The sequence below is a fragment of the Sphaeramia orbicularis genome, chromosome 21 (genome assembly GCF_902148855.1).
Source record: "Sphaeramia orbicularis chromosome 21, fSphaOr1.1, whole genome shotgun sequence".
Taxonomy (NCBI): domain Eukaryota; kingdom Metazoa; phylum Chordata; class Actinopteri; order Kurtiformes; family Apogonidae; genus Sphaeramia; species Sphaeramia orbicularis.
This window is the reverse complement of record NC_043977.1, coordinates 28,779,900-28,800,058: the sequence shown is the minus strand read 5'-3', so window position 1 is coordinate 28,800,058 and position 20,159 is coordinate 28,779,900. Positions and strand designations below refer to the sequence as shown.

The 20,159-nt window shown below is 39.4% G+C and overlaps 1 protein-coding gene across 4 annotated transcripts in view; it reads left to right on the top strand.

Annotated features, from left to right (window-relative positions):
• The window catches only part of kdm6a (lysine (K)-specific demethylase 6A), a 54,669-nt gene that overhangs the window by 28,786 nt on the left and 5,724 nt on the right, over window positions 1–20,159 (top strand). For 3 of the 4 annotated variants that reach the window (XM_030124394.1, XM_030124393.1, XM_030124397.1), the window contains 12 exons: window positions 938–1,031; window positions 5,401–5,527; window positions 6,656–6,754; window positions 7,539–7,758; window positions 8,097–8,237; window positions 9,354–9,446; window positions 9,558–9,635; window positions 11,155–11,262; window positions 13,977–14,378; window positions 15,307–16,187; window positions 19,749–19,878; window positions 20,048–20,153. In XM_030124394.1, the coding sequence (XP_029980254.1) occupies window positions 938–1,031; window positions 5,401–5,527; window positions 6,656–6,754; window positions 7,539–7,758; window positions 8,097–8,237; window positions 9,354–9,446; window positions 9,558–9,635; window positions 11,155–11,262; window positions 13,977–14,378; window positions 15,307–16,187; window positions 19,749–19,878; window positions 20,048–20,153 (2,479 nt within the window). The remainder of the gene's footprint in view (window positions 1–937; window positions 1,032–5,400; window positions 5,528–6,655; window positions 6,755–7,538; window positions 7,759–8,096; window positions 8,238–9,353; window positions 9,447–9,557; window positions 9,636–11,154; window positions 11,263–13,976; window positions 14,379–15,306; window positions 16,188–19,748; window positions 19,879–20,047; window positions 20,154–20,159) is intronic. The other variant, XM_030124396.1, reaches the window with a different exon arrangement.

Sequence of the window (20,159 nt, the reverse complement as noted above, 5' to 3'; positions counted from 1 at the left end):
TTCAGATTCCCTGTAGCTGTTTGTATTTACCACATTTACTATTACTTGTATTCCAGTTTTTCATGTTAAAAAATAAGAACATTTTAGGGCACTGACCCAAAGACATGAACATTACTGGAATACTCATTTACCTTAGCAATCTAGACAGCACAGCTCAGTTGGAGTTTAGGTTTTCAGAATAAGTGTTAAAATGGGAATATTTTGTTCGTCTAAATGTAGTTGGTGAGATTTAAGTCGATTGCAGTCTTGAAGCATTTGTTCCTTTATCTGCCATGCCATTGTTGTCTGGATTCGGCCCAACTTGAAGACAATGATTAGTCGAAGCAGGAAGAAACCCCTAAGAGGCTCTGTCATTTATATGCCCCAAGTGTCAATGTTCACCAAGAGGTGTGTTTACGGTCCACAGACAGGAAGAGCCCAGGTCCAGACAGGGGGTGTGTTTGTGTTTGTATGTCTGCACACTTTTGGACATTTGGACCTTTAGTATCTATAGAAAATGGGGGCTGGGTGCTTTTGAGACGAGTGTTCGGCATCATAAGGGAACGTTCAAGTGGTTCAGACCGAAGGCCAATAAGGTCACCAAGTAAAAACAAACAGAGGACTCACCTCAGACCAGGCAGCTCAGGTTTCCACTAAATATAAAGCGTGCACTGCCGTGGACACACACATACACCTTCATTCACACACACGCATACTCTTAAACCTGCCAGACGTGTTGAGTCTGGCATGTCCTTCCACGTTGACCCTCCCCCGTGTGTGTGTGTGTGTGTGTGTGTGCGTGTGTGTGTGTCTAGCTGGTCATTACGAGTGTGAGAACGTCTTTAGACTCTTTGTGTCTGTCCGGACAGAACCATAAAACGCACTGACCCTCCTGTCTGGCTTTAACATCCTCTGTGTCTCTCTCTTCATTTTCATCATCCCCTCGTTCGGCCTGCAGAAGAAATACAGAGCAGCGAAAGAAGCATATGAAAGTCTGTTGCAGACGGAAAATCTGCCTGTACAGGTGAAGGCGACCACACTGCAACAACTTGGTGAGTGTTTATTACTTACATGGGCTTTCCTTTTATCTCCATGATGGATATTGGTGGAAATGTTATGTTTTGTACCAGGAGTCACTTTGCATGGTAAATTTAAATACACATACTACACTGGTGCTTTTTGGAATTGTATTGTGTTGTGTATTCACTTTGCTCAGTGATACTTACTTTGAGATCATACTATGGCAGGTTTTCTATACTTTTACCTGCACTTCAGTACTGGTTCCCAAGTACATTAATATTTCAAAATTTAACAAGTAGAAAAGGAATTACACATAGAATATAACACATTTAGTTTCATTTTTAACCATTAGCTACTAAAAGTGTGAGGGTTGCATGCACCAGTACTCATGAGATTTACTCCATAGGTATTTAACATTTATCAGTTTGACATTTTACTCAATACTGAATAAATACTCATCAGTCTTAGAGCCATCAACAGTGCCATAACAGTATGGAAGTGTGGAACACGACTGTGTTGTACAAACCAGTTTTGAACTTCCCTGACCGTTTTTTTGAAGTGCTTGTGTGAGTGTTTGCTGCAGTTGTGCATTGTATTCCCGCAGTCCCTTCCCCCACAACAGCTATTGAGCGTACACATCCAAAATTATGTAGCAATCAAATGAACACTCATACTTTTTATATATTTTGTATTGTTATCAGCAAGCAGCAAACAAAGCCCAGATAATAGTGCCTCTCTTTGTAGAGCTGCTGTGAAATGCTGATTATTTAAGATTTTTAACCATACACAAATTCAGGTAACTAAGTCTTTCTATGATGCAGTTTTTATTAAAAAAGTAGCTTTATTACATGCATACAGTACAAACATGCATCTAAAATGTAATAAATTTCTCGTTGTGTGGGAGTAAAAGTTGTAATTACACTCGCATAGTAGATAAACCTCTTTGCATGTGTCTCTTTTTTTTAAAGAAATAGAACCAAAAGTCACACCAATCACAATGGTTGACCTTTTCTCAATAAGTTACCAAGAAAGAGAGTGAGTCAGGGGTTATTCAATGTCATGAATAGCCATGTTGCCACAAATTTTGACAGTAATACACTATGACAAATGACACCACTGAAGGTGTGAAGAAAAAGCTGAGAAATTATCAGGTTTAAGAAGATTTGCTCTGACAACATCAATACACTGCCCTTTTTACTTCTGTTCAGAAACATCATAGAATCATGCAGTCTGATAAAAATGACCAGAAGATGTAATATTAGAGCTATCCATTCTAAGTGTGAGATGTTTGCATTTTAGATTCAATAAATTACAACACTAAACTTAATATTATTCTCCCTCTCCACATAATGTAGGCAATAATAATAATAATAATAATAATGATGATGGATTAGATTTCTATGGTGCTTTTCAAGTTACCCAAAGCGCTTTACATTAGTGTCATTTTTCATTCACTCTCACATTCACACTCTGATGGTGCTAAAGTACGGTTGTAGCCACCGATGCCCTGGGGCAGGCTGACAGAAGCGTGGCTGCCAATACATGCCAGTTGGCCCCTCCGACCATGAAATTGTATGTTGGCTAGTAATGAAAAAACAACATTGAGCTGTGTTGCTGCTTTTGTATCATAACTGGGTTTTTGGAGTTTTTCCTTGCTGAGAAGGAGGGTCTAAGGATGGGGGATGCTCTGGACATTAATCCATTTCCTTCATCTGCTGTTTATTTGCCTGTTGTTTGTTTTCATATCGAACTAATTTTGTAAAACCCTGTGAGGCAACGTTGTTATGATATAGGGCTCTACAAAAAAAAATGTATTTGAATCAAATTGTTCAGTTGTTCTCCACATCATTCAAGTATGATTGTGATTTGTAAGTCTAATAAGTCCATTATTCATGAGGAAAGTCAAAAGTGTAGCATTCATCATCTATATACATGAAATACTGAGGCTAAATGATGAGGTCAGGTTTGAAATTAAAGAATGAGATGAAATTTGAGAAAGAAAATGATTGTTTTCATAATAACGTAATGATTAAGTGTCCAATGCAGCTATAAATGTGTAACTGCGGCAGCACCACTAGGTTAACACATTCTAGATACAATTGCAGGGAGGATTCTGTTATCTTCTCTGCCTCGCTGTAGTCAGCCCACCCCCACTCGCTCAGTTGTAAAAACCATTCCCAGTCTAGCCTTCTGGCGTTGTCATGGTGACCTGTGGAGCTTGCCACAGGTGTATAGAAGAACATGGGAGGTCTGTGGCTGCCTGTTCTCGAGAGAGAGTATTTATTTGTTGGAAGTTGTTCTGTACATCTGGGATGCACCATGTTCTTCACCTGTATGTGACGACTGCCTCAATGTGTTTTTGTTCACCTGCATGTGTGTGCAGGGTGTTGCTGCTGTGGAGCTGCTGCAGATTGCTGTTGTATGAGTTTAGCAATGACATGCCACCATTTCACTTTTAGAGTCTGAATTTTCATTGAAATGAACAATTGGAGAAGTCACAGAATTTTGACTTAATCTCAGAGCAGCAGAGAAGTTGTGCATCAGAATATTTTACCTTATGTCTGTAACACTAGATGTAGTCTAGACCAGGGGTGTCCAAACCTGGTCCTCTAGGGCCGGTATCCTGCATGTTTTAGATATTTCCCTCTTCCAGCACACCTGGTTCAATTAATGATCAGCTCATCATCATGCTCAGCAGAAGCCTGATAGCGATGTAATGGTTTCCAGGTGTGCTGGAAGAGGGAAATGTTGAAAACATGCAGGATACTGGCCCTAGAGGACTGGGTTTGGACACCCCTGGTCTAGACATTGAAACTGTAGCTAAATGTATGACTGGGACATCTCTACTGATGTGAATAAATCTACAACCTATCATAAAAAATGGGCTAAAATCCTACACCTATAAACTGCTACATTTGTTAGATTTTCCATTTGGTGAGTAAATCAGAGAAAGCTGTTTAGCACATTTGCAGGTAATATTTGTATTAAAGTAGTCATGCGGTTATAAAACTGTTCTTAGTCTGTGTTTTGGAGTCAATTACAGTTGTGCTGCATCTGTTCAGTCATGAATAGGGTTGCAGTCAGGGCATCTTGTAAACACTGATGGATGAAAAGTTGCATTGAATTCAGAAAGCTATTCTCAAATGGCCACCAGCATTGTTTAAAACAAGAAAGTTTACATATTTTTCTTATTTTACTTTTTGTAAATACATAGCGTCATTTTTGTTTGGTTCCCCATGATTCTATTCACATTTTTAGCCTAAAACAAGCTTGCAGGCATTATTCAGATACTGTTCAGACTCGCAGTATTATCAAATTATACATCATGATAAGTCTTGTAATTGATCAGTATGGAAATGGCAGGGTTCCTACGCAAGTATGGAAAAGTACAGAATTTGATTTTTTTACATTTCCAGGTCTGGAAAAGTATGGAAAAATGGAAACAAATGTATGGAAAAATATTCATGTTTCCAAGACTGTTCCCACTGTTCTATTTTCTAAAATGTAAAATTATGAATATCTTAAAAAAAAAAGAAATGGATCGATCTGTTCTTTTAAGGCACTTGCTAGCGCAGCTAAAATGTTTGTGTGAGAGCACATACAGTAGGCTACGCATCCCAGAAAATATTTTGGCAGATTGAAAAGTTGAATGCCCAGCCTTCTGCTCTTATCCTCCTCCAACCAATTTTAAGGCCTGCCCAGGTGTTGTAATGTTTCACTGCTGTTCGACGGACAGGTTATGTCCACACACTGTTCATGAGTGACCTATTCAACATGCCTTGTATGATCATTGGATCATAATGGGTAGATGTAAATTCTCTGATGACTGGCTCATGACTGGTTGGCTGGTTGGATTTTTTTTTTTTTACCAAGACATCTGGAAAATAGGGTCTGGAAAAAATATGGAATTTTGAAATTTCAAATGTGTAGGAACCCTGAAATGGTACCACATCGCCCAGTCGTAGTAAGTCATGGAGAATATTGCCAGAGTAATGTCAGTTTGACTATTGGAGATTTTCACATCACACATTTGGTGAATTGTCGCTTCTATTTTGTAAATGAAGCACTGCTCAGCGACGCTTTATACGTGCCTCAACAAAACCCAGTGTGGCCACTCTAATCTGGTAACATAGGAACCGAAATGAAAATGGACAAGTAATGTAACCACAGTGTGCAGGCGAGCTTAGACTCTGTGTTCCAGGCCAAAATGTTATGATTCTGTGCATCATGGAGTGGATTCACCTATGTTTGTCATCTATTGAAGCCCAGTCCTTGCTGTAAGAGTATATTTATTATATGTATATATGGAACTCATTGTTGATCCTCATTAAAGCAGCAAAGCACATCTTTGCGTGATCTGAAGCTGGACTCACTCTTGACCTTGTGCTCTTCTTGTCCCAGGCTGGATGCATCACACAGTGGAGCAGCTGGGGGATAAAGGCACTAAGGACAGCTATGCCATCCAGTGTCTGCAGAAGTCTCTAGAAGCAGACCCAAACTCTGGCCAGTCCTGGTACTTTCTTGGCAGGTAAGACAAACAAGGGCGTTCAAGTTTGTGTATTTTGCAGGGCGCACCTCTAACCTGTCAGAGCCGGGGACATTATGTTAGTGCTGATTAGATTGTTTGTTTGACCTAGAGGCCATCTGCCAGCGGGCTGTGATAATAGTCTGGGATACATGGGCTTTGTATTGGTTGAATGAAGTGTAATGTGATTTATGCTCCATAGGTCTAACGGACCTTCACAACAAATTCTCTTGTTACTATGCTGTTGGACTTTATCTGTTTGCATGTAGAATACTTTTATTAATATTTAAACATTTTTGTTGCTGCTGTTCCTGAGACAATCTGTCATATAGAATGTTTATGAGTGTTGAAACAGTGACCATTTCCAGTGGCTAATTTTAGCTGTCTCAACTAGAATGACCAATTTCAAGGATGAATGTCACACCTTTAATTGCCTAGATTTTTTTATGGTTACTTTGATGTTCAGTTCCCCATTACTGATGCGTTTATTTAGGTGTTTATTGCTTTGTTGACCTAAACATCAGGGTCAGTCATTCAGTTGTTAGAAACAGTTTCTCATTACTTTCAAAGACATTTAAGTGATATCAGCTGATCAATTGGCTCTTCTTCTGTTCTAAACTATCCATATCTTTTTTTTTTTTCTTTTCGCAATTGCAAACCTGGGGCTTAAGCCAAGGTTTCCTTTTAATGCCCCAATAAAATCAGAGTTGATGTGTGAAGTGTTTTATTAAAGTCTTGTACTACATGTAATATAATCATCCTTTACTTTTGGGCATACAGGATGCTTATTTCGTGTCCATTGAAATGCTGTCTAGGCCTCTGTAGAGGTCCTGTGGTTGAGCGAGCATCTCTAGGTCTTGGCTCCACAGGGATGCTGGCCCTTGGAAATATGTGATAGCAAATAGCACTCTGGTAGCCTTTTCATGGGGACTTTAAATGTGATGCTTGGGCTGATAATGTAAACTGCACGTCCATGCGTTGAGGCTGAATGTTAAAAGAACCCAACATATCACAACTGACAGAGTTATTAAAAGGATGCAACTTGTTATAGAAGTTGGTGCATTCCTCTTAATCAACAATTAGCCAGTGGTTGTTTTATCGTCTTGTCTTTTCTCTGTCCTTTTCCTTCAGGTGCTACTCCAGTATTGGGAAGGTGCAGGATGCCTTCATCTCTTATCGTCAGTCTATTGATAAGTCGGAGGCCAGTGCTGACACCTGGTGCTCCATAGGGTAAGAACACAACGGGTGACTTGTTTTCTTTGTAGGCTGAAAGGCACAACCAAGATAAAATGTGGGAAGCTATTGCTGACAGACAAGACAGAAAGAAATGGCAGGTGTAAACAGTTGGTAGTTGGTCATGCAGATGAAACAGTTTAAGCATGACTTGAGCTCAGGCGCCCAGTGGTTCTTAAATAGGGCTGTGTGGTGTGATGATGTACGCCATGTGATGAGAGAGAATTCTCCTTCTCTTATTAGGTTCTTTTGTTGTATCTGGGTAGCAACTGTCACTCATAACTGCAGTGTTTTTCAGCATTATTTTGTTACATACAGTGCAATTCCACAAAAATATAATACTTACCTGTCCTTACTTGTTTGACAATTTTTCTACTTTTAAAAATTAAAACATAAACCAACCCAGGCCTTTCTGAGTGGGCATGTATAAACAATTTATTCTTAGACTTTACAGAAAATGTATTATCATAGTATTGGTATCCTATATTGTTTTCTGTTATCTGAAAAAAAAAAAACTATATTGGGACATGAGACTGTAACTACATTGTACAGCCCTGCAGTCTAACTCCTAAAATCCCCAATAAATATTTAGAAACAGCAGTGCATGCAAGGACAAAAGTAGAGGTGAGAACAAAGTAGTATCGAAGTGAGGCAGGATCTATAGATAGATGCATGATGGGAGGGGGATGTCCTCAGAGAGCCAGTGTGGCTCAGAAAGATAAGGGCCTAAATCCCACCGGATGGCTATAGAATCATCTTCCCTGCTCATCTGTGCCTCCAGGGTGCTCTACCAGCAGCAGAACCAGCCTATGGATGCACTGCAGGCCTACATCTGTGCTGTTCAACTGGACCACAGCCACGCTGCCGCCTGGATGGATTTGGGAACCCTGTATGAATCCTGCGGACAGCCTCATGATGCTATCAAGTGCTACATCAATGCTACCCGCAGCAAGGCCTGCCTCAACACTGCTGCGCTCACACAACGCATTAAACTGCTGCAGGTAGGGCTGGCATGCACGTCAGCGCCATCAGCCAACCCTGTTTGTGAGACATTGTGGAGTACTTAAGTGTTCGTGTATTAAAGTGCTGTGTTTATTTGCAAAGCAATCAGCTTTTTCAAATGCAGATTGTGCTTTTCTCATTTTAATTTCGTACCACTGAGATATGAATAATAATTCATATTGGTGTTTTAAACATATTTTCCTCACTTGTAATTGTAAAGCATACCTCATGGCATTGAACATTTTTTTTGTATTTTGTATATTTTTATATGCAGCAGTCTTTGTTGTTGAACCCCACATTCAGAACTAAAGTTTGTGTCTTACACAATTTCTCCTAGGCTCAGTTGTGTAACCTACAGCCAGGTAGTCTGCAGAATAAGAGTAAAATGCTTCCTAGTATTGAGGAGGCATGGAGCCTTCCCATTCCTGCTGAGCTCACGTCCAGGCAGGGGGCCTTGAACACTGCACAGGCACAGCAGGTGAGATCCAGCTTATACAACAGACTCCAGCCTCTTGGAAATTACTTTCACAGCAAATTTATGAGGCCTGTTTAAAGCTGAGGCCTTGCTCTGATATGTAAGCCACCATTAGTTTGCATCGTTTGCCAGTGTAATGTATGGAATCAAGCACTGATGGGATAAAATGGAGTGTAGTTTGAGGGAGTTTGATTAAGACCCATGCAGGCATTAATTATTCATGTGTAATAGACTTTCATAGTGTCACAAATATTAGGGGGATTAAGCAAAGCTACATCTGTAATCTGCAGAGCACATATGCTGTGCAGAATTCATTCCACACCATGACCGGATAAAATACATTAGTAGGTAGGATACATAAATACACTCATCTGTCATGAAGTTGTCACTCTAATATCTTAATTACTCTTTTATAAAATGGTAAAAACTGGTTCAAGTATTTTCAAATGTCACACCCCTTTGGGTGAATCTAACTTGGTTTGAAGGCTGACCCTCACTGCCATCAATACATCATTTATTTTAAATTTTTTATTTTGATAGGTGTTGTATTTCAGTTGTCTTATTTGTCTTCATGCAGCTTATTTAACAGTTTATGCCCAGTATCATCGTCTTTTATCTACATATATCATTATTTCTATGATAGTACTCAGTGTTCCAAACCCGGAGGAATGGGAACAATAAAAAATAATAGAAGAGGTTTATCAAAATAGTCCTTTCTTTTACTATTTTACCTTAAACTGTTACAGTAATGTGAAGTAGGGTCATGAATCTATGCAAACTGGTATATGGGGTCTGCATGTAAAAACCTCCACTATTGCTGTTGTAATTTTCTAGCATGAGTACTCTGATTATGACCTTAATCAAAGTCTGTAAGATTAAGGCGTTAACATGAACCATATTTAAATCAGAGTGATGTCAAGCATGTGTTACTTAAATGCTCAATTTGGTGTGCATGTAAATGTCATCAGTGTATCATTCTTTTTGTGGAGAGAAATCTCTACTTTGCACTTTTTAAGATGTTTTGTAAGAATTTTTTTTTTTTTTTAATCTATCGTTCACCTAGAAAAGGACATCACTATTTTTTTCATCACGAGCTGTGTGTCTGTGCTGGATTTCTAGGCTTGTAAGGGGGAGGGAGGCCAGTCCACCAGTAATCATACAGACCCACAGGCCAGTCCTGCCAAGAGGAAACGTACTGCCAGCCCCATTAAGGTACCGCTAAAAACAATGTCGTTCTAGTGATCTGCTGAACAATGAAGATGGCGATCTGTAGTTTAGATTTTCTTGTCATCTTTTTTATTTATTTTTTTATTTATTTAATAGGGTGTTGCAGAGTCCTGGACAAACAGCCCCAATCAACAACAGATTCCCAGCTGGTACCTAACGCCACAAAAGCTTCAGGTAGGATATGTGTAAAAAGATAAGAGACCACTGTATATTTCAAGACCTGAACCAAACCTGAACTGCTGGAATGTGATCTAAAAGTAATATATATGGATGCTTCTGTGAAACCAGGTTCATTTTGGTACCTGGCACTTTGCCACCTTTTTAGACCCAATAATAAAAGAGAAATTTAGACATATATCCCCCCAGGATGTACCTAATGATAAGCTCAGATAAATGCAAAAAAAATTATACTATTGCTCTGAGCCATCCTAAAATTAATGGATTTTTAATAAAATATTGGGGCCAAAAACAGGACCAAAATTGGGACAGGAAAAGCTACCTAGGTGTCAGTGCATTTGATCTGGAAAACATGGCTTGAAATGGTCTTATATACCGCTATAAATAAAAACACTGTATTAAATTTGTCAATGCTAGTTGTTTTTCTGATCCAGACGTGGGCTTTTCATGAATCTGCAGTCTTATTACAGGTTTCGTGTGTAACCCATCGTGTCCTCTTACATTGCATGCGGAACCTGCCCATTTAAACACAAATACGTCGCGAGTGATTTTGCAACCGTGTTCATTTTTGTGAAACACTCTGCCTTGCATCATTAGTTTGATTCCCAAAATATCCCTGTGAGAGAATAAAAATATATTCGAAAAAATAGTAGCACGTAATTTTCTTGTCCCTTTTACCGAGTTAAATGCAGATTTTTCTATAAAAATAATGTAAAAATGTGTTTTATCTGAAAAATAGTATCTCTTTTTTTCTCTCTCAGTAAATATTTATTTTTAAAATGGACCCAAAGTGCTTCCAAATTTGCTTCGTAACATTAGTCTACATCTGGTTTGAATTTTTAGCCTCCGTGTCCTGTTTTTAGGGACCAGGTTCATAGAAGCACCCATATAGTAATATATTATTTAGAGTTTGCAAGATATGAAAGGAGGAGTTTGTGCATAACCAGAAATATAAATTTTCCTCAAAAATGCACATATAAATGGTAGAGCTAGTCATTTTGTTACACTAAAACAATGATGAAATGTTTTTTGTTGGTTAATTGTCATAGAAATATTTTCAGATATGGACAGAATGGTCATGGACACTACTGACAAACTCCTCCTAGTATAGCATAAACACTATAATAGTTTATCTCTACACATTCAGTACACACAATGACAAACCATTTAATGGGAATGGGACAATACTGGGACACACAAACAAGAATAATAATTTAAAAAAAAAAATGTTTGACTTAAGGTTTTTGAACTAGTACATGACCAAAGAAATTAATGATACTGAAAATGTTTTGGACCTAGTGATGCAAAAATTACATTTCTGTTATCCAGGTGTGTTTATAAAAGTTCTTGGAGACAATCATAATACAAAAAATCATGATTAGCAGTAAAATTGCAGTATAGTGATTATATAATAACTATGACAGGCCTTAATTTTTCTAAAACACTGTGAGTCAGTTCTGTATAAAACAGTCATTGAACTCAGTTGGTGAAATACTGACTCCTGTGACATTTGCAGCTCCTGGATCACATGCGGACCAACCGAGCCAACCTCAAGCCCCTTCAGGTTCAGATGCTGGAGCAGTTGGAGAACCAGTTTTCTCTCATGCAACAACATCAGCAACAGGTATGTCAAAGCAAAAAATAAAGCATAATTATGAAGAATCTGCTGCTTGAAGTCTTCATCCAAATTGAAGAAAACTGAATGGCCATGTTTACATTTGCACAAATGTTCCACCATTACTTTGGATATGATAATTATCTTCCTCTGTTTAAGACATGTGGGATATGTTAGCATTGTTTGGATTTCAGTCACAGATTTTGGATGTTTTCATCAGTACATATGCACAGAGCATATGTGTCTCAACTTGGGTTTTTAGATCAGTTTGTGGTACACAGCCTTTTGCCTGTTGACGGTCAGCTCTGTGTGTTTTATATTACCGTACTTTCCGGACTATAAGCCGCACCTGACTATGAGTCGCACCCACCAAATTTTAAAAGAAAAAAATATTTGTACATATATAGACCGCACTTGACTATAAGCTGCAGGTGTCCATGTTGTAACATGAGATATTTACACAGAAAGATGGTAAACAGAAAGATTATTTAAATATTTATTTCCATACGTTAACTGCTTTTTTCCAAACAGTACCTGTAACACGGCAGTAAAACGGCCGTAACACAGCTGATTAAAAAACCCAGGAAAGTCATTGATTGCTATCTTCATCTTCCTTCTGTGTGCTGAAACCACTGAAGTCGGAGTTGAACAGCCTCAGAAAGGCTCCGTCACACACCTTCTCAGTCTCTCTTTCGTTGTCGCCCTCAATGGCCCTTGCGTGTATCAGCTCTATTTCCTTCTTTGACAGCCAGATCGATTGCTTTTAACTTAAAAGCCGCATCATATGCATTTCCTCGTGTGTTTTCCATGGTGAGGGCTTGTGCATGACACGCAAAATGATTAAGTTAAGCTTAAAACTTCTCTTCGCATTACCTCTTCCACCTGTCTGTCTCGCTTTTGCGCTTCCTGCTAGAGTGCCCCCTGGAAGCCGTTAGCCCAAAATAATCTATACTCAAGCCGCATCGTTGTATAAGCTGCAGGGTTCGAAGTGTGAGAAAAAAGTAGTGGCTTATAGTCCGGAAAGTACGGTAATTAACTACTGGATAGATGGAGAAAATACACCTACTATTAAGTCAAATATTTGGATATGCTCAAGTATCCAAAAAACAAACTGAAAGGAAGAGGCTGTGTTTGCAAAGCTGAAAAAGTCCCCACTTTTGAACACTTCCCGTTTCAGTGCAAAAAAACAAGTATCAAACTTCATAAAAAAATTACTTGGAGTATGCACCGTGGCATGTAAATGGGAATATTAGTGTAATGTTACTGTCATATATTTTTAATATCTTATTTCAGGGTTCTATCTTTTTCAAAATGATGGCAAAAAACTGAATATTTTGTATCACATGTAAACAAAACAGTGAAATGGTAATCAATGACAGATCAGAGCTTTTGCTTTCTTGTTTTTGCAAGGTTGCAATGATCATACAGATTTATTTCCTGGTCTCTTTTCTTCAGATACAATAGGATAATACAGGAAATATGTGCACAGTATTAAAAAAATGAATTAAATGAATATACAGGCTTAAGTCCATCTTTAGTGTGACCTGCATATTCATAACAATAACTAGTATAAATACTAAGAAATGTCAGGAAAACCTAGAAAATTATTACCAATTTTCCAGTCATGGAAAAAATATGGACAATGAGAAAAAAGGTCAAATATCCATGAAGTTATCCTGAAAAATTATTTATCCCCCCCTGCCTTGTGACCTCGTGTGTCTAAACTGAGATGAAACAAAGGAAATTGATTTTCAGTGATTTATTGAAAACATACAAATATTTGTAGAGGAAGTGCAGGAGAGAAGGTTGAGTTGGGAATTGTCCTATTGAACATTGTAACTCCAGTTTGTCAGGCTAATCAAGTGCTACGCTATAATCTGTGGGTGTGTTCGCATTATTCTATGATACATTTGTCATAATTATTTTTCATAGATAAATTCTAGCCATAGACTGTACATTAAATGTTTGAATAATAAACATAGAAACAATCTGAGTAAATGCAAGTTCAGAATCAGTTTTATTCTTTGTCCCAAACTGGCAATTTGTTTGCAGCAGGACCACAGACATACTACACAACAAAGGCACAACAATACAGACCGACAGGCAGATCTGCACAAAAAACATAATAAATGGGTCAGTTGTAAGAAATATACATATTGGCAGTGCACTAAAAACTAAGTCATTTAAAATCAAGGTGCAGTTACAATAAATATAAGATGTAAGAGATATAAAAAGAGGTAGTGGGAAGTTACAACTGTAGAAAAGAACACTTCCAAAGAATGAGGGGGACAGGGGAATGTATTAGCGTATGATGTGATAACTTGTCTCTGTAGCGGCTGAAAATGTCCTGGAAAAGTCCTGGAAAATAATTTCAGGGAAAGAGTGGGAACCCTGAATGCCTGACGTGTTTAATGAAACCTCATTTAAAACACCTGAAAATTAATACAGTAAATTTCATATTGTCTTAACAAAGCCGTTAAATGCAGAGGGAGGTCACACTAAATACTTGACACCATTTTTTTCCCCTGAATCTTTATTTTTTTCTTATGCTGTGTATTTCACGTGTAATCTTGTTGTATCTTAAGAGAGAAACTGAGAAATTCACATGCATGGCCGTTACAACGTTGATGAAACGATAAACCTAATGGTGTGCTTTTGCACAGTAGCGTTCATTGTTCCAGACAGATTCCATTCATTGTCGTTTTCCTTATGTCTTGTGTCAGATGAGGCAGCAGGCAGCAGCGGGTGGCCAGCCGCGGCCTAGCCTTCCCAATGGCCCTTTGGCTGAACCCTCTCACCACCATGCAGGCCTCCCCCGCACCTCCCCCCTCAATCACACAGCCATCCGGCCCCCTTGTGTCGCCCAGCCCACAGCCAACGGATCCTGTTCGTCAAGTCCTTCATCAGGGCTGATGGGACACCTGGACTCGGGTTCCCTGGATAAAAATCACACCCTGGGACTAGGAGGTGGCAGCGCGAGCAATGGAAATGTGCCTTACCCGCAGCAGAACTCTCTACCTCACAACTGCACAGCCGCCAGTCACCCCAGCACCAGCAGCACTACCACTAGTCCCAGTCACGCAGACGAGACATGGAGGAGCCAACAGCGCAACACTACCACTCAGGTAATGTCATGACCCGGCACTTAACGGCTGTATTTATGTTGTTACTTGAGCAAGTTACCAAATGTCACATATATTTGCTGTCGATTGGTTAAAAGAATTAAAATCATGATTGACAAATTCTTCAAGACTGAAACCTTTAACAGTGGATTATTAAATGTAACATCATGTAGAATCAACACAAAAGGAAATGTATTTAAAAACCATTACTCTAGTTCAATAGCATCACTTTACATTTCAACACAGTTTAAAAGGAATATTTCTTATCTATCAATCAATCAATCAACCTTTATTTATAAAGCGCTTTTCATGCACAGATGCAACACAAAGTGCTTTACAGAATTAAAAACAATTACACAATAAATTACACAATAAATATCTACACAAATTATGATATTTTCCGGGATTGCATCTTAATTAACTTGAGTTTAAAAACAACTAGATGATATTTAAATTGCATATCAAATTTAAAGGGAATGGTTTCTCGTATGCACTAATACAAATTTGAATTGAAAACAGAAAAGTGTCACTTGAAAGTTCCACAACAGTAAAGAAAGTATGAAAGACTGAGGTAAAATATCACAATACTCACCTTACTCCTTTTATTCAATGGTTCAGTTACTGAAACAGACCAGTCTTTACCATAGCTTTATATGGACAGTTCAGTGGGAAGCTGATTGGTCCTGTCAACAGCAATGTTGCTACCATGTAAATGAGAAATGTAGTTAAACTAGTCATGTTTCTAGTATTGGACACTACAGATATTATGTTGGGGTACGTAGGTATATGAAAACACAGCTGTTTAACTCTTGTTTAGATTAATTACATAAATGCATGGCTCAGCTTTGGAGGAGAGTTGAAATGTTATTTAGTTGTGTCATTGGCTCATTCTTTCCTCCTTTTTCATGTATCTTTTGTCGTTTCTTTCCAGGGGCTTCAAAAAGGTCCAGGTTCACATTCGGCAGGTCCCAATGGAGAACCCCCTTTCTCATCCTCCTCCTCCCCTCAGACCTCGTTCTCTTCCTCTGGCATTCTGAATCAGGTTGGACATTCCTCCGGGCCCTGCACTGCCTCTTCCTCAGCCTCTTCTTTATCTCCCACTTCCCCTCAGACCACGCCCAACCACTTGTCCTCGCCTCTCCACTCCGCTACTACCTCAGGGGTCCACACCAAAGACACCGCGCCTTCAGGGGGTAACAACGGCAGCAATGGTGCAGCTGCCGCTTTGCCATCAGGTCCGGAGGCAGCCGTCAGGCATTCAGCAGGAACACCCCTAAGTCCCAGCACCACCCCCGCGCAGGGATTGACTAATCACGTCCAGCCGCGGGTGACGGACAGCTCTGCTAGCCTGTCGCGGCCTGGCTCTCCTGCCCCTGGCGCGTTAAGTTCAGACAATCCTCAGCTCTCAGCCTTGCTAAAGGGAAAAGCCAATAATACCAGTAATGACGGTAACAATAACTGCAGTAACCATGGAGCGCCTGCCTCAGAGAAGATCAACAACGTCCACCCGGGTCTCCACGGTGCAGCCAAGTCAGACCACTCGGTGGCGTCCTCGCCACTTTCCGCCACTGCTACGCCCTCTCCCCACTCAACAGACCCTCATGCTGCCAACAGCCTCTCCTGCCTTAACAGCCCGTCCAACTCCAACAACCAGGGTCCCACTCTCAACGGGAAGGGGCTGGAGGACTCGCACAGCCCGCTGAAGGTGGAGCCTTCTGCTGGAGCTCGTAGCCATACTGTCCCTTCTGGTCTGGCACCCTGGTCCTCAGTGTCCATCTACCCCAGCTCCAGTGAAGTGCTCAAAGCATGCAGGTAAGAATCATATGGCCTCTGACTGTCTTTATATTCCATTTACAGATTCTGTTATACAGGGTGCCCATAAAGTCTCTTTGCAATTTAACAAATTTATTACCAAAGCAAAAGAGTAGACAAATCTCTGGAAATTATTACAAAATAAAAAGTAGATATTGAAGTTTTTTTTGCCTCACTTCATACACCTCTATATGGGCACCATTAATTGCACAAAGTAATTCAAGATGGTACTGGATTTGTTTCCATGTTGGCTGTATCATAGCCTCATCAGTAATCAGCAATGGCATCAGTGATCTTTTACTTCAGGTTGTTGATGTCCCGTATCTCTGTTCGAGACACGATATCTTTAACATAACCCCATAGAAACAAATCCAGGGGAGTGATATCTGGTAAACGAGGTGTCCAGGGAATGGGGCCACCCCTTCTAATCCACTGGTCTGGAAATGTTAGATTTTGCAACCCACCAACATGCAGTCCCCAGTATGGTGGTGCACCATCTACCTGGAAAATGATGGTTGGTTGAAGGTCATCCAGTTGTGGTGACACATATTCATTCAAAAGGTCAAGGTAAACATTTGTGGTAATTAATCTATCATTGAAGAAAAATGGACCAATGATTTGATTGCACATGATCCCACACCATACCGTCAAACTCTGATTACCACTTAGGGTATAGAACAAATCTGATTAACATATCTCATCAGTTGCTTCTGTTATACATTTTTTAAATTGTAGAAAGACTTTGTGGACACCCTGTACAATACCGACATTATTTCACACCAGAGTCCAAACTGAAGTCTTTGACTCAGTGGACGAGGGTACTGAGTAAGAGAAAAAATCCACTAGCCAAGCGTATTTTCTTAATGGTCAAAATAATAAATTGCTCTGTTTAAGGCCTTGATTTGAAATTGTGCTGTGACATAATCATGTATTATGATTAGAGCCTGACCGATTATAGCGTATCACTGATTAATCAACATCGGACAAAATGTAACCAATGTATTAACTTTTTTGCTACGGAGATTCTGTCACTCTGCTTGTGTGTCACAGACTCTGCAATCCCCCCCTCCTACAAACTGTCCATCCCCGTCCGTGCACTTCCTGTGTACCTCACAGTTTCATTCTGGGTATTAATACTGTATATTAACTGTCGCTTACATTTTAAAGAATGATTTAACTAAACAATTTTTGTGTCACTACTTATAAAATATAGACTCACGTCTTTTCCCAAAAGTCTGCTCTCCCCAGCATAAAAACTACCACATCTACAACCCGTGGTTCCCCACAGGTCACATATTAGTCTAATAGAAGACTACTACACAGCATTTTTAAAGTTGTGTAAATTATCTTTGTGAGATAAACAAAGATGCAACTGTTAATCCACATGTCCACCATTGTCTAATATAAAACTATTATATCCTGCTTATATCAATGTTTTTATTTCATATATTGGCCAACATATCAGTTATTGGCCAATATATCAGATATCAGCTTTTTTTTTTTAGCCCCCAATATCAGTATCTGCATCTGCCCCAAAAATCCCATATCAGTTGGGCTCTAATTATGTTTGGCACGATATAAATAAAACTGAATTCTATGAAGCCCTACCCCTAATACCCCTCTAATTGGTTAGTGCTTGTTGCATGATCAGGGTTAGAAAAAAAGTAACACTCAGACCCAATCAGAGGCAGAATAGGAACAGGTCATAATTTAACACTTGTGTCCAGCTCCATCACAGACAGCAGAGGACAGAAGCACAGATGTATGTATATGCACCAGCCATCCAAGATTTAATCACCAGATGGAAAATCTACAAGCATTTACCTGTTAGAGGGGAGATGTTGGAGGTTGTGATACCATCATGATACCATTTTTGAATGTCTGTTAAATATTTATTTAATAGTAGCAGTAGTAGGAGCAAACGGAGTAAAGTGGCCCATCCGTAGCTCAAGAATTAATTTGTTATGGTGTGTAGATAACACTCCTCACATCAGTGCATCTTTATGGCACACAGCAGCAGATAACGTTTACTTGTGAAATGGTGTGTAGTTGTGTGTAATGTGTTGATGTGCTGCATTTGGGAAATGTCATGACATTTCGACTGCCTCTCAGTGTCTCCGAGAACAAATAGAATACATGTTTATTTAGCATTATAAGGTCTGAGCCGCTGTCAGACACAGATGCATCTTTGGTTTTGCTGTCTTCCACTTCCATTTGTGTAAGACCTGAGATGATGCTTTAAACCTGCTCCTGTCACTAAGCATTACTTTCTCCTTATTTGGGTGTTTCCTGACCGTGGGTTTTTTATGCGCTTCCTCAGTGTGACATGGTTTCCCTCAGAAATACTGGGTCATCTTGTCTTTCATTGGTCAGATGTACTCTGTCCTTGCAGCAAAACTGCAAGCGGTCAGAATGATTGAAAGCGGAGTGTGTTGAATAAGGCAAAGAAAAACAAGTTCATCTTCATTTTTAAAACAAAACTAAATTGTATTAGTTTGGGAATAGTTCACAAATTAGTATTTGATGGAATAAGCCTTTTTTTTTTTCACTGTTTTTTTTCCGTGCGTCTTGGCATGTTCTCCATCAGTCTTTTACGTTGTTAGTGCTGAATTGCAGCAGCTCGGCTTTGTTTGATAGCTTGCGATCATCTGTCTTCCTTTTGATCACTTTCCAGAGGTTTTCAATGGGGGCTCAGGTCTCCAAATGTTGGGTGGTCTGTATTGCTTCCAGACCTCTAAATACAACCGCCATCAGTATAAACATTTTGTTCTGCCTTCCTTCTCATATCTATTTCATCTGCTGTAATGAGATCAAGAAGTAGAACTAAATCATTTGAAAAAGCTTTGGTTGGGTTATCAATAGTGCACGTCACTAATATAAATTTTAAAGTAGAGTTACGGAATGAATCAGCCTGGAAATCTTTATATCAGAAATTCATTATGTGTATATGTTATTTATTAAATGAATGTATATAACTGTTGAATTTAATATCAAAGTAAAGGAAATGTGGAGCTTTAAATGACTTCAATGTTCTACAGATGGGGCTAAAATGTACTGACTGTAGTCACGCGGTCACGATATTGAATTTGTCATTGTTATATAAATGATTCCACTTGACTGTACTATTGTCTATTCTGTTAACTTTATGCCACCACCATAGTAGAACTCTAATAATAGTTAAATTACTCACTTTATGAAGAAGAGCCACTTACGGTCCAAACAAATTTGTTTGTGGTGCTAGTTCTTCATCGAACTGAACAGCATAGGAACAACAAGACACAACTCATTAACAATGTGGAAATAATGATAAAATATTTTTGTTTACACAGACAAGGTGACGATTATCTCAATTATGTAAAATAGTCTCTGTTTTTTAAATAATTAAGATATGGCAATTATGTAAAAACTGTGTCAGGCCTAACTATAATTTATTGCAGTTTCAAATGTCAAGTACCCTGTTTTGTGTGCGACACAGCGTGGTGCATTTTTAGTTGTTTTCCTCATTAACATCATGCTTTTACCGAAGCTGATGAAATGACTGATGTCTCTCGCTCTCCACAGGAACCTGGGAAAGAACGGCCTGTCGACCAGCAGCATCCTCTTGGACAAGTGTCCTCCACCGCGACCCCCTCGCCCGCCCTCCCCTCCACTGCCAAAGGACAAACTCAACCCCCCGACGCCCAGTATTTATGTGCGTTCAGCCTCTCCATAGAAGGAGAAGTATTCATGATGTTGTTGTGTGTGTTATTAACAGTATCTTGGCTACAGCATCCAATACAAACACTTCAAGTCCTTTTTAATGTGTTAATTCTCAGTCCACATTCCCTGACTACTCATGTGTCTCCTCTCTGAACAAACAGCTAGAAAACAAGAGGGATGCCTTCTTCCCTCCCCTCCATCAGTTCTGCACCAACCCTGCCAACCCCGTCACCGTCATCAGAGGACTGGCCGGAGCGCTCAAACTGGGTAAGA